General features: G+C 38.1%; 1 protein-coding gene across 3 annotated transcripts in view; it reads left to right on the forward strand.

Annotated features, from left to right (window-relative positions):
• The first annotated feature begins 267 nt into the window (after positions 1-267).
• Positions 268-13,175, forward strand: part of CEP126 (centrosomal protein 126) — a 78,074-nt gene continuing 65,166 nt past the window's right edge. For 2 of the 3 annotated variants that reach the window (XM_005579437.4, XM_005579438.5), the window contains exons 1-2: positions 268-667; positions 7,862-7,981. In XM_005579437.4, the coding sequence (XP_005579494.3) occupies positions 540-667; positions 7,862-7,981 (248 nt within the window). In that variant the 5' untranslated portion in view covers positions 268-539. Of the gene's footprint in view, positions 668-7,861; positions 7,982-12,905; positions 12,958-13,175 lie in introns of those variants that run through there. The other variant, XM_045371126.2, reaches the window with a different exon arrangement.

Here is a 13,175-nt window from a genome sequence, read left to right on the forward strand (position 1 = left end):
TTGCCTGTATCTGAGGATTTTACATCTGTCTTTCGTCACTGTCAGTACTGCCACAAACACACTCTCATAAAAAGGGAGGTAGAACTGCATCAGACTCTAAAACACCACCCAGCTCACCCCTCGCTCAGCAACGCGGGTCGCTAGGGATGCCTGGGTTGCCACCAGCGGCTCGAAGAGGGCGGGGCTGCCGGAGCCTGCGATTGGCTGCTTCGTGCATATCGTCCCGCCCCGCCCTGTAGCTCCTCCCAGGTTTCCGTTGTCAAGGACGCGGCGTCGGTTGTTATCAAGATGGCGGCTGCGGAGTTGCTGCCGCCCCCTCTGCTATTGCCCGGCGAGGTCGCCGCTGCCTCAGCTGCCATCTGCACTAAAGGCACAAGTGCCGCTGCGCGGGAGCTAGGGCTGTCGCGGCCGACCTTTCGGAGCCCGTGACGCGGGGCCTGAGAGACGGAGTATAGGGAGGGGCCGAGCAGGAGGAGGAAGCCAGAGCTGCCATGAGGGAGGCGCTGGGGGCGAACAGAGAGGCGGCGCTGAAGTGAAGGATGCTGGCGGGGAGGCCCGGAGCCCGGAGCGCGGTCGGGGAACTGGGCACTGAATCATCGGACAACCTCGACAGAGCCCCCCTCGACCCTCGGGAGAGCGGCGGGCATCACCGACCTGGCGCTTACCTGTATCCTTCCCATTCTGTGGCTGCCAGGGTAGCGATGTTGAAAACGGGGCCCATCTTTTTTCCAATTAGATTCCCATTACCTTTGACGCAGGGTGATCAAAACTAGCGAGTCATCTTAGTGCAGATATTTGCTTTAGCAACTCTCGTGGCTCACGTTAGACATGAAATTATACCATTTTATCTAGTTCTGTGGCTGCTTCCTCCACATCACCCTGTTATCCTACTCCCATTCTTCAACTTTGTAACATTTTTGTGAATTTTGAAACGCATCAACTGCGTATTCTGTGGGGATTATTTTTTACCTTCTAGAATTATGCCATTATGTTCTTATATATTAACTACTTCCTGATTTATCATTACTACTTGGAGAGAGAAATTACACAAATAAGTAAAATGTTTTGCTATCCCGAAGAGTCCGTTTTAACAGTTATCCTAACACAGCCCTAAATCCATTTACCAGAGCTGCTTAAGGCTACACCGTTTGGTAAGTTGTTTTGTTTTCCATCTCTGCCAGTCTGTTGTCAGAGCAACAGAAGAGAGGAAATGAGAAACAGGGGACCTGGACGCTTCACGATCTGGATTATCTCTGACTTTTCTCGAAGAGTTGGTTAAGCCAACCTTTGATGTTGCTGTTGGTTGCATTGTAGAAAATGGAAAAAGGAGAAGTATTTTGTTATCAAAATCTGTAAATCACGTTTATTCCTTTAGAGACTGTTGTGATGATTAGGATTTAACCTTTGTGTTCCCAAAGGACTTGGTTGACAATGATGGTGTTGTGTAATCATCTTCATTCTTGTCAGAGATGAGTGTCTTCTCTTTGCAAGTTAACCCTGTTTTCTTATCCTCCTTGTCTCCAACTTCTAGGATGTTCTTTGTACTCTGTTACAATTTTAGCAGCAAGTCAACAATGTGTATTGAGTGCCTGCTCTTTGGCTGACTCTGTTCTAGGTTCTAGGGATACAAATCTAGTGAGGAAGACAAATGTGTGTAGAGTTTCACTAAAAATAAAACATCTCTCCTCCGATCATGCTTTCTCCAACCTTCCATCCCTTCAGTCTTTTCTTTCTTTGGGCAAGTTCTCAAAATGGTAGCTTGCAACAGCAGCTTCTAGTTCCTCTCATCTATTCATTATTAACCCCATTCAGTTTGGCTTTTGCCCTTGCTGCTCCCCAAAATTGCCCTCTTAAAGATGTACTCTGAAATGAACACAATCATTTTCTGTATGGATTTAATTCTGGCCTCTTGACATTATATGTTCTTGGACACAACTGCTATTACACTGACCCTGATTTATCTCTAAATCAGAAAATAGGGAAGTATTGTAAATGGCTCACTGAGAGTGTTTTTCTATTATTTTCATTAATAAAATGGTTGTAGGCCTCAGTTTTTAAAAATTATGTGGTATAAATTTTGACACAAATGCCAAAGAAAATATTCATAAATAGAATCCAGCAATACTTTGAATGAATACGACCAAATAGACTCTATTCCAGAATTCAAATGACATTTCCTATAAATACAGCACTAAAAAATATCCTTAAAAGCTAAATATATAGTTAAAATTAGGCAAGTTATAAATGAACATTTTAATAGATGACCAATAGACTTTGATAAAATCCAACAACGTATGTGTGTGTGTGTGTGTGTGTGTGCTGGTTTATATATATTTTTGCTAGTTTGTGTATATATATGTTTAGATAATATATATTTAAATTAGAACAGAGGAATTATTTTTGAACATAAGATTATAACACTAAATCAAGAATATTATGTTTACTAGTTGGAAAAACACTAAAGCACCTTTTATATAAGTTTAATTAGAATATTCTTTGTGTCTGTGTTTTCCATTGGATACCTGGTACAGGGTAGGTGCTCAAATTTACATGACTAAATGAAAAAAAGGAAAGAAAACAAATGAAAGGACCATAGTCTTAAAATAAGCAAGTATGTGGTAACATTTACATTTCGATTTCAAATATGAACATGATACTGAGAGGCCATCTGGCTTTCTGTTGAAGACATTTTCTTACTGGAGTCAGAATTTTCTGACTCTAAAGGTTATAAAACAACAAAACCTTATAAAGTTTATTTAATTAAAATTAGCTAAAGTTCTATCATTTCAATCTCTTTTGAGAGTTCAAATAGAAATAAAGATTTTTTTTAAAAGGAAGGTCTCTCATGTCCCCTTATACCTGCCTTTTTTTCCTCAGAAATATCTCTAGACTTCAACCCTCCCATTTTATCCTAGCACCCATCTTGCCTCTCCTTTCCTCTCCAGTTTATACCCTATTCTTAACTATCTGAACTTTCTCTCACCAACATCTTTGGCTATTTGTACCGCAATCATTCTGCCTCAGTCACTCAGTAACTACTAAAGTCTGCTCTTTACTCCTTCATGCGAATAATAAAAATGCTGTCAAAGAAAAAAATCACAAAACAATACAGATTGTACCACTAAAGATTGATGGTTTCCAGCTTCGCCTAAACAGGAACAAGTTTCTTTCTTTTTCCTATTAATGCCCCTGCCAGGTCTCTGTCACCTTCCACCACACTCAATGTACTGTCTTACCACTTGATAAGACACGGATGCCCTGACAGGTCTCTTCCAACAAACAGCACAAACTCACACCCTCCCACCCACCTGTCTTTTTTTTCCTCCAGGCTCACTGATGGGATCTTACTTTTACTGTAGAAAGTGAAGTGAACCCATTCAGCTGGGCTGGGTGGCTCACATCTGTAATTCTAGCACTTTGGGAGGCCGAGGTAGGCAGATTGCTTGAGTCCAGGAGTTCGAAACCAGCGTATCTCTACAAAAAAAATACAAAAATTAGCTGGCTGTTGTGGTGCATGTTTGAAGTACTACTTAACAGGCTGGGACAGGAGGATTGCTTGAGACTGGGAGGTGAAGGTTGCAGTGAGCTGAGATTATGGTACTGCACTCCAGCCTAGGCAACAGAGGGAGACCCTGTCAATAAATAAATAAATAAATAAATAAATAAATAAATAAATAAACTATTTTGCTGACACATACATAATAAAACATAGTTTTGTACCTTGTCTTTCTAAAAGGTACTGCCCCACGCTCATGAGATTTTGAAACTTATGTACATAGTACATTTCTAATGGCATATACATTTGTACAACCCTCTTAGGAGCCAAGTTTTCTATAGTGCACTAAAAGATATAAAAATGCATATGCCTTTTTGTCCTCATATCTACCCCAGAGAATTTTCTCCAAGGGAATAATTCAGCTGGTTTTTATTAAGTCATTACTGTATTCTAAGAACCATGCCAGGCATGAGAGTTACAGAAATGTAGCAAAGACACTTACGATGTACTCATGAAGGTGTCATCAAGTCATCTGGTGGAGGTTAGAAAAGGCTTCAAGGGAAGGAACTGCTTGAGATGACCCTGAAAGGATGAGTAGAGTTAGCCAAGTGTGTGCCAAGAGATAATGGTATGATACATCATGGGTTGTTCTGTTTATAATTATCTTAGTGTGTCTGGGCATAAGATTCATACAGGGAAATGTTAAGAAATGAAGTTGAAAAAACAAACTATATTATAGAATGGTTTATATGTAGGTCCAAGAACTTTGGAATTTTTCTTGAAGGTAATAGGGAGTTTTTAGAGAATAACAAAGAGAAACACAATCAGATTTGCATTTAGCTGACTTCGTGTAGGTTCAAATAGAGGATGACCAGTTTTGGAGTAAGATGAGTTAGAGGAGCACTGCAGTAGTTCAAGCAAGGGATTTAGAGCACCTGAGTTAAGGGAGAGGAAGAAGGTACAGTAGAAGAGAAATAGAATCAACATAGTTTTAATAGATTTGGGAAAAAATGGGTTATGTAATACATGGTTACTTGTGATGGCAACATTTTAAACAACCTAACTGGAGAAAAGACTAAGTTGGGAGAGGAGAAATGAGGATAGAGTGGGGTAGAATAAGCTGTGCTTTAAAATTACATGTTACAATCCATAGTATTCTTGGTTTTGTTTTTTAATGTTAGGTATCTAAAAATTCCCTTCTTTTGGACAGGTATTTAGCAGTGTTTTTTATGGAACTACCTACCTTTACCATACAGCCTGTATAAAAAACAAAATTTAACCAGCCATCTAATTTTTTTAAACTTGAGTACCTTATTTGAAAAGATACAAAAGCAGCAGGATTCTTTATATTAATAATTAATAATTCAGCAGGAAACAAACTATACTATTATACTTATATATAAAGAAAGAAAGACAATCATTTGGTTAAATTGAAGACTATGTAGCTGTCAGAACATTACAAACATTACATTTGTGATTTTCTTTATGCTGTTGTGATGAGACTTCAGACATGTCAAACAGAGAACAGAACTGTCTCCTCCTTGCTTCCCACTGAAGCCGGAGCATCTTCCCTCCCTTCAACCTCATGTTGGCCCTGTGCACCCTGAAAGAAAGTTGCACTTTTCTTTACTGCCAAGTTGTCACTTTTAATACCTAGCCATCTTGTTGAAGTCTGGCTCTTAATAAAGAATTCTATCAGAGAAAAACAGTTTTTCTGTGCTAGCAAAGAACCAAATTTTCTTCCGTTTTGGTTTGATTTTTATAAATCCTTTAAAAGAAATCTTTAAGTAAAAATATGTTTGTGAGTGTGTTTGGGTCTTTGTCTTGAAGTAGTGTAAAATTTTATTTAAAACAAAGGTAAAATGAATTATGGCCTATGGTATAAAGATGGTTAAATAGCAACATGAAACAAATAAGCCCCCATCAGCAAAGGTCTAAACAACAAAATGTTCAAATAAATCTGTTATTCTGAAATATGTAATAATAGAGTTTCTTTATAATATTGATGCTGAAGCACTATAGGATCCTGAAATTAACACATGTTGAATTAACAAATTATGTACCATGTAGTTTATTATTGGGTGTATTTCTTGTCTTGTTTTACCATCAATAATCAATTTATGAAATTTTTACAATCTTGATTAAATGCAGCTTTTAAAGGGAATTTTGCATCTCCATCTTAGAGTAAAAAGTTTTTAAACAAGCTGTTTGTTCTAAAAAAGACAAGTAGATATGCCCTACCATCTATAACTTCAGTGTAATCTTATATATTTCTACATCTAATGATGAGGTACTAAATGTGATTACATGGTAATTGAATGAACTTTTTTTTTTTTTGAGACAGAGTCTCGCTATGTTGCCCAGGCTGGAGTATAGTGGCGCGTTCTCAGCTTACTGCAGCCTCAACCGCCTCCAAGCTCAAGCGATCTTCCCACATCAGCCTCCCAAGTAGCTGGGGCTACAGGAATGCACTGCCACACCTGGCTGATTTTTGCATTTTTTGTAGAGACGGGGTTTCACCATATTGCCCAGGCTGGTCTCAAACTCCTGGGCTCAAGCAGTCTGCCCACCTTGAGCTCCAAAATTGTTGGGATTACAGGTGTGAGCCACTGCGCCCGGCCAAATGAACTTCTTCTAATTCAGAATCGTTAAAAACAGAAGACTCATGAAAAACAGAAAATTACTCTGACAAATTCGATAAAGATATTTAATAATGTCAATTAAAACACCACTAAATAAATTGGAGAAATTACTCATATTGCTACAACTTATTTAAGGAGAGTTTAATTTTATAAAATAAATTTCAAATGAATAGATGATTAGGATAACCAAAATATTCCCCTTTTTCTCTGACGAGCTTCTGGATACACAGATGACTATGCATGGTTTTCCTAGTGGTTTTTTATAACCACTAAGTGAGTCAGAAACTGTATTCCTAACCGTTCTAGTTATATGGCTATTTGATTGTTTAATATTTGAAAGTGTACTTTCCTACTATAGATTAAGGGATCTGTTGGAACATTTACTTCATCTACTTTCTATTAGTGAAATACAACCTTCTTATTTCATTTTCTTATATTTATGGCTATGAGGGCAACTAGTTGGTAAGTACTCAAATATTTGTGTAATGAGGACATGCTCAGTGGCTCACACCTGTAATCCCAGCACTATGGGAGGCTGAAGCGGGCGGATCACCTGAGGTTAGGAGTTCGAGACCAGGCTGACCAACATGGTGAAACCCCGTCTCTACTGAAAATACAAAAATTAACTAGGGGTGGTGGCACGTGTCTGTAGTCCCAGCCACTTGGGAGGCTGAGGCAGAAGAATCACTTGAACCCAGGAGGCAGAGGTTGCAGTGAGCTAAGATCATGCCACTGCATTCCAGCCTGGGCGACAGAGTGAGACTCCATCTCAAAAAAAAAAAAAAAAAAAAAAAAAAAACCTGTGTAATGAATGAAGAGATATATATATATATATAGTCTTCTTATCTGAGCTCATGACTTTTTTTTTTTTTTTTTTTTTTCTGAGATGGAGTTTCGCTCTTGTTGCCCAGGCTAGAGTGCAGTGGCATAATCTTGGCTTTCTGCAACTTCTGCCTCAGAGGTTCAAGAGATTCTCCTGGCTCAGCCTCCTGAGTTGTTGGGATTACAGGTGCCTGCCACCACGCACGGCTAATTTTTGTATTTTTAGTAGAGACGGGGTTTCACCATGTTGGCCAGGCTGGTCTCAAACTTCTGACTTCAGGTGATCCACCCGCCTCGGCCTCCCAAAGTGTTGGGATTGCAGGCGGGAGCCACGGCGCCCAGCCTGACCTCATGATTTCTAAAAGTAGATTTTTTTCTTCAGGAAAAGTGAGCTATATCTTAAATTCTAATACCAAGTCAGAATTTTTTTTTTTTTTTTGTGAGACGGAGTCTTGCTCTTGTTGCCCAGGCTGGAGTGCAATGGCACAATCTCAGCTCATTGCAACCTCCGCCTCCTGGGTTCAAGCGATTCTCCTGCCTCAGCCTCCCAAGTAGCTGGGATTACAGACATGCACCACCAAGCCCTGCTAATTTTTGTATTTTTAGTAGAGACAGTGTTTCGCCACGTTGGCCAGGCTGGTCTTGAACTCCTGACCTTGTGATCCGCCTGTCTCAGCCTCCTAAAGTGATGGATTACAGGTGTGAGCCACCGCGCCCAGCCCAAAAATTTTTTTACATAAAATGTTTGCCAGTCATATGCTAATGTGGGCACATACTAATTATTCCACAAAAACTATCATTACATCATTTGCATGAGGCTGTAGTTATATTTATCCTATAGCACTTGACACTGTTCCACTAAAGGTGTAGACCATTGTTCTTAACTTAATGCTATCATTAGAGATATGAAAATCCATCTGGAGAAAAATTTAGAAGAAGAGCGCCAGATATTACTGCAGCAACAAAAAATATGTCGAAATCGAGCACGTAAATATTTTGTGGAGTCAAATCGGAGAAAAAAGTAAGTAATTGCACTTTATTCCGAAGCATAGAAATTCAAAGTCAGTATAAAGTAATAGTTTCTCTACTTTTAAATAGTAAATAGTTGAAATTATTTACTGAAATTTAGAATTTTATTTTGTATGTATCTGTTTCCATTTTTCTCCTACTTTTGGGCTCCTGGCATCTATAAACAGCATGTGACAGGTGTTTGATAAAGATGAATAATCATATGTTGAAAGAGTAATGGACTTTGGGGTCAGAGATGTAGGACATACTAGCTCTATGAATTAAAGGAAGTCTGTTTAATGTCTTTAAGCCTCAGTTTTCTCATTTATGATTGGAATTAATAACATATGTTTCAATGGGTTTTGGTGTACAGCAGAAAGGGTAGAAATAAAGTGGAGTATTTGAGAATACATGTAAAAATATCAGTGTCTGACATAAAAGACTTCTTATTTTTTTTATTAATGTTTGTCAATTGTTTATTTTACCATAATCGACTTTGTGTAATAGCAAGCCTTATATGGAATTTTATTAATAAATTTTCTATTTGTATTCTCTCATCAAATGTAAGAATTCTGATGTAGAAAATGACAGAAAAGAAATTTTGGTTTAAAATTCTAAGAGGCAGGACATTTTCCAATACAATATTATTGTGTTTTATTTTCTGTTACCCTAAAGTGCAATGTAAAGATACATAAACATTTCTTTTAAAACACTAATCATTTATCTCTATATTTCACCTTTTATAAGGGGGCCAAATTATTTGTGCATATCCCAATTTCAGGAACTGTTTATGATTATGGTCTTCTTAACCATGCCATGATCTATCAATTTATACTTTACGTCATTTAAGTTTATGCTGTCCACTTACATTGTGTTCACAGAGGATTTTTTTGTTTTATTGTGGTTTTGGGTGTGTGTGTGTGTGTTTTTTGTTTGTTTTGTTGTTTTTGAGATGGAGTCTCACTCTGTCTTTCAGGCTGGAATGCAGTGGCACAATCTCAGCTCACTTCAACCTCTGCCTCCCAAGTTCAAACGATTCTCCTGCCTCAGCCCCCCAAATAGCTGGGATTACAGGCACGCACCCCCATGCCCAGCTAATTTTTTTGCATTTTTAGTAGAGACAAGGTTTTGCCATGTTGGCCAGGCTGGTCTCAAACTCCTGACCTCAAGTGATCCTTCCACCTCGGCCTCCCAAAGTGCTGGGATTACAGGCATGAGCCACCATGCCCGGCCATCCATACTATAGTAAAGAAAATTAGAATATTTGGAAGTTATCTTTGACTATTTAAAATGTTGTGATATAAGACAATCATTTATTCACTCAACTAACATTTACTAGGAAACCCCAAGGTTTCATATTCTGAAGGATAAAAAGATACAAAGCATAATTTCTGCCCTCAGATTACTGATAGTGAAATAATAAAAGATGGCAATGCTATGCAGTAGGTACTACAATAGCATCACTTCCGAGATTCTATGGAAGCACATGCCATAGACTTAAAGGACAAGAAAGAATTCCTGGAAGAACAAAGTCTTTTGTATTACTTAACCAAGAGTTAACCAGGGAAGATGAAGAGGAAGGGAGATGTTTTATTTAGAGAGAACAATATGCGGAAAAGTCTAATGTTATGAAATACAGGACAAAAGTTGTATGTAGCTGATGCATGGGAATGTGTGTAAGAGTATCAGGAGATGAAGTTACAGTGTTGATAGTACACATTTTATGAAATAACTTTTATGACAATCTAAAGAAATTAAAGATGCTGTTGAAGGAACAAAATCAGAGGAGTGTCATGATCAGATTTATATTTTAGCTCATTATAGCAAAGGGGTAGAGGATGAATTGAAAACAGGCTGGAGGCAAAGAGTACAGTAGAAAGCTGTTATAATGTTCTAGGCAAGAGGATGGTTATGGAAGTGGAGTTGGATTGAGTAGATAGGGTCAATAGGAGTCAAGGATTAATTATAGGTGAAGCATGATCAGCATTGCCAGAAATGGAATTCTTGTAGATTATGAAAACTTTAACATTTTAACATAAATTTTTCTAAAATACAATGCATATTTCTGTAATCTTTCATATAGTTTATGATAAAAGTGGTTTGATCTTTTCTTCTTGCCCTAGGATCATTATTATGAGCATTAAATATTCTCCATTATGTTATTGTACTGCCTTTGAGCTATTAAGCTTTATTTAGTCTATAATAAGTAGCCTGTAACAGTTAAGCTTAGTGAGTTCTTGCATTGAGGATTATCTATCTTCTTGTAATTTCTCTTTTTAAAATTAAACTCTTGGCTGAGCACAGTGGCTCACACCTTTAATCTCAGCACTTTGGGAGGCCAAGGCGGGTGGATTACTTGAGGTCAGGAGTTCAAGACCAGCCTGGCCAACCTGGTGAAATCCCGTCTCTACTAAAAATACAAAAATTAGCTGGGCATGGTGGTACACTGCTGTAATCCCAGCTACTCAGGAGGCTGAAGCAAGAGAATCTCCTGAACCCGGGAGGCAGAGGTTGCGGTGAGCCAAGATCACTCCACAGCACTCCAGCCTGGGTGATGGAGCAAGGCTCCATTTAAAAATAGTAATAATAAATTAAATTAAACCAAATTATACTCTTTATTTTGAGGTAATTGTAGATTCACAGGCAATTGTAAAAAATAAAACAGAGAGATTCCATATACCTTTTACCCAGTTTCCCCCAGTGATAATATCTTGCAAAACTATAGTACAATATCACAACTAGGATGATAAGATGTTTACAGTCAAGATACAGAACACTTCCATCACCATAAAGATCCCTCAAGTGTTGTCCCTTTATAGCCACACCTACTTCTCTCCCAGTCCCACCCCCTAGAAATCACTAATACGATGTTCTCCATTTCTACAGTTTTTTTCATTTCCAGAGTGTTGTATAAATGGGATCATACCATATATAACCTTTGGGAGTTGGCTCTTCTCACTCAGTACAATTCTTTGGGATTCATTCAAGTTGTAGTGTGTATCACTAGCTTTTTTATTTTTATTGCTGAATATTTATTATTATTTCATGATATGGATGCACCAGAGTTTGACCATCCACCCGTTGAAGGACATGATATCTCAGTCTATTATAAATAAAGTTGATAAAAAAAATTCATGTATAGGTTTTTGTATAAACATAAGCTTTTATTTCTCTGAGATAAGTGACCATGAGTACTCTGGGTAGGTCATATGGTAGTTGCACGTTTAGTGTATTTTTTTTCAGAGTATAAGCATGATCCAGCTTTTCCTCATCCTCACTAGCATTTGGTATTGTCACTTTTTTATTTTAATCATTCTGATAGGTATGTAGTAATATCTCATTGTGGTTTTAATTTGTACTTCCCTAATTGCTAATGATGCAGATTATCTTTTCATATTTTATTTACCATCTCTTCTCTTTTAGTGAAATTTTCTTTACATTTGTATTCATTTTTAATTGGACTGTTCACTCTTTTATTATTGAGTTTTGAGGGCTCTACATATATTCTAGATACTAGTCGTTTGTCAGATATGTTGTTTGTAAACATTTTCTCCTACCTTGGAGATTGTTTGTCCATCTTCTTCATAGAGTCTCTTCCAGAGCAGAAGTTCTGAATTTTGATGAAATTCAGTTTATTGGTTTTTCTTTTTATGGACTGTGCTTTTGGTGTGAAGTCTAGGAACTCTTCGCCTAGACCTAGGTTCTGAAGATTTTCTGCTGTGTTTTATCCTCAAAGTGTTATAGTTTTATGTTTTACAGTTAAGTCTGTGATCCAGTTTTAGTTAATCTTTGTAAAAGTATCAGATGTGTATCAGAGTTTGGAGGTTTTGTTTGATAGTTTTTTGGGGGATGTGTTTTGTCTCCAGATGTCCAATTGGCCCAGTGTTATTTGTTGAAAAGGCTACCTTTCCTCAATGAATTGTTTTTGCACCCTGTCAAAAATCAGTTGAGCGTATTTGTATGCATCTATTTTGGGGTTCTTTATTCTATTCTACTAATTTTTGTGTCTGTTCCTCTACCAACACTCCACAATTTTGATTACTGTAGCTATATAATAAGTCTTCAAATCATGTAGGCTGATTCTTCCCACTTTGTTCTTCTACAAAATTGTTTTAGGTATTCTAATCTGCCTTTGAATATAAAATTTAGAATAACCTAAACCTGCAAAAATTATTGCTGGGAGTTTCATAGGAATTGCATTATATTTGTATATCAGTGTGGGATGGGGAAAATTGACATCTTCTGTTGGTCTAAAATTACCTTTTTTGTGTGTGTCTCTGCCAGGCTTTGGTATCAGGATGATTCTGGCCTCATAAAATGGGGATCTCCTAATAAATCTACTGAGTTTTTTATTTCAGTCATTGCATTTTTTAATTCTAAATTTTTTCATTTGACTCTTCTTTATATTGATTCTTTATGTCTTCTATTTATTTTCTGAGACTATTTTTTCATCTACAGACATGCTCATTGAAGCATTTTTGTCATGGCTGCTTTAAAATTTTGGCAAATAATTCTAACATTCCTGTCATCTTGATGGTGGCATATGTTGATTGTCTTTTTTCACTCAGTTTGAGACCTTCCTGGTTCTTGGAATGACAAGTGATCTTCTATTGAAACCTGAACATTTTCATATTCTATTCTAAGATTCTGTGGCTTATTTAAACCTTCAACTTTAGCTGGCTGTCTCTGACACTGCTCTAGCGGGGGAAGAAGGGATGCAGCCTCACCATGGAAAGATGGAGGTAGAAGCCAAGGTTCATCACTCAGCCTCTGTGGACAGCAGACGAGTAGGAGGGTTCCTTATTACTGCTGGGCAGTAGCAGGAGTTCCAGCTTCTCACATGGTCTCCATTGATACCACAGTGGAGGTGGCCTTATTACTGCTGGATGGTGGTGAAAGTCATGTCTCACTGCAGGCTTCCTCATGTCTCTCTGCAGGCCTCCTCAGATATCACCAACTATGGAGACTCAGGGCATCTCATCCTGCTGGGTAGGTGAAAATCCAGACTCGCCACATAGTCTCTACTAATACCAGGGTGAGGAGAAGACCACATTACCACCAGGTGGAGATGAAAGCCAGGCGTTCTACTCAGCTTCTCTGACAACATCCCTACAGCAGGGTTGAGGGCACATTGTTACAAGGGAGGCAAGGGTAGAAATCTAAGCTCTCCATTCAGTCTTTTCTGGCTGGATGGGAGTGGAACCACA

This window comes from Macaca fascicularis, chromosome 14, assembly GCF_037993035.2.
Source record: "Macaca fascicularis isolate 582-1 chromosome 14, T2T-MFA8v1.1".
Taxonomy (NCBI): domain Eukaryota; kingdom Metazoa; phylum Chordata; class Mammalia; order Primates; family Cercopithecidae; genus Macaca; species Macaca fascicularis.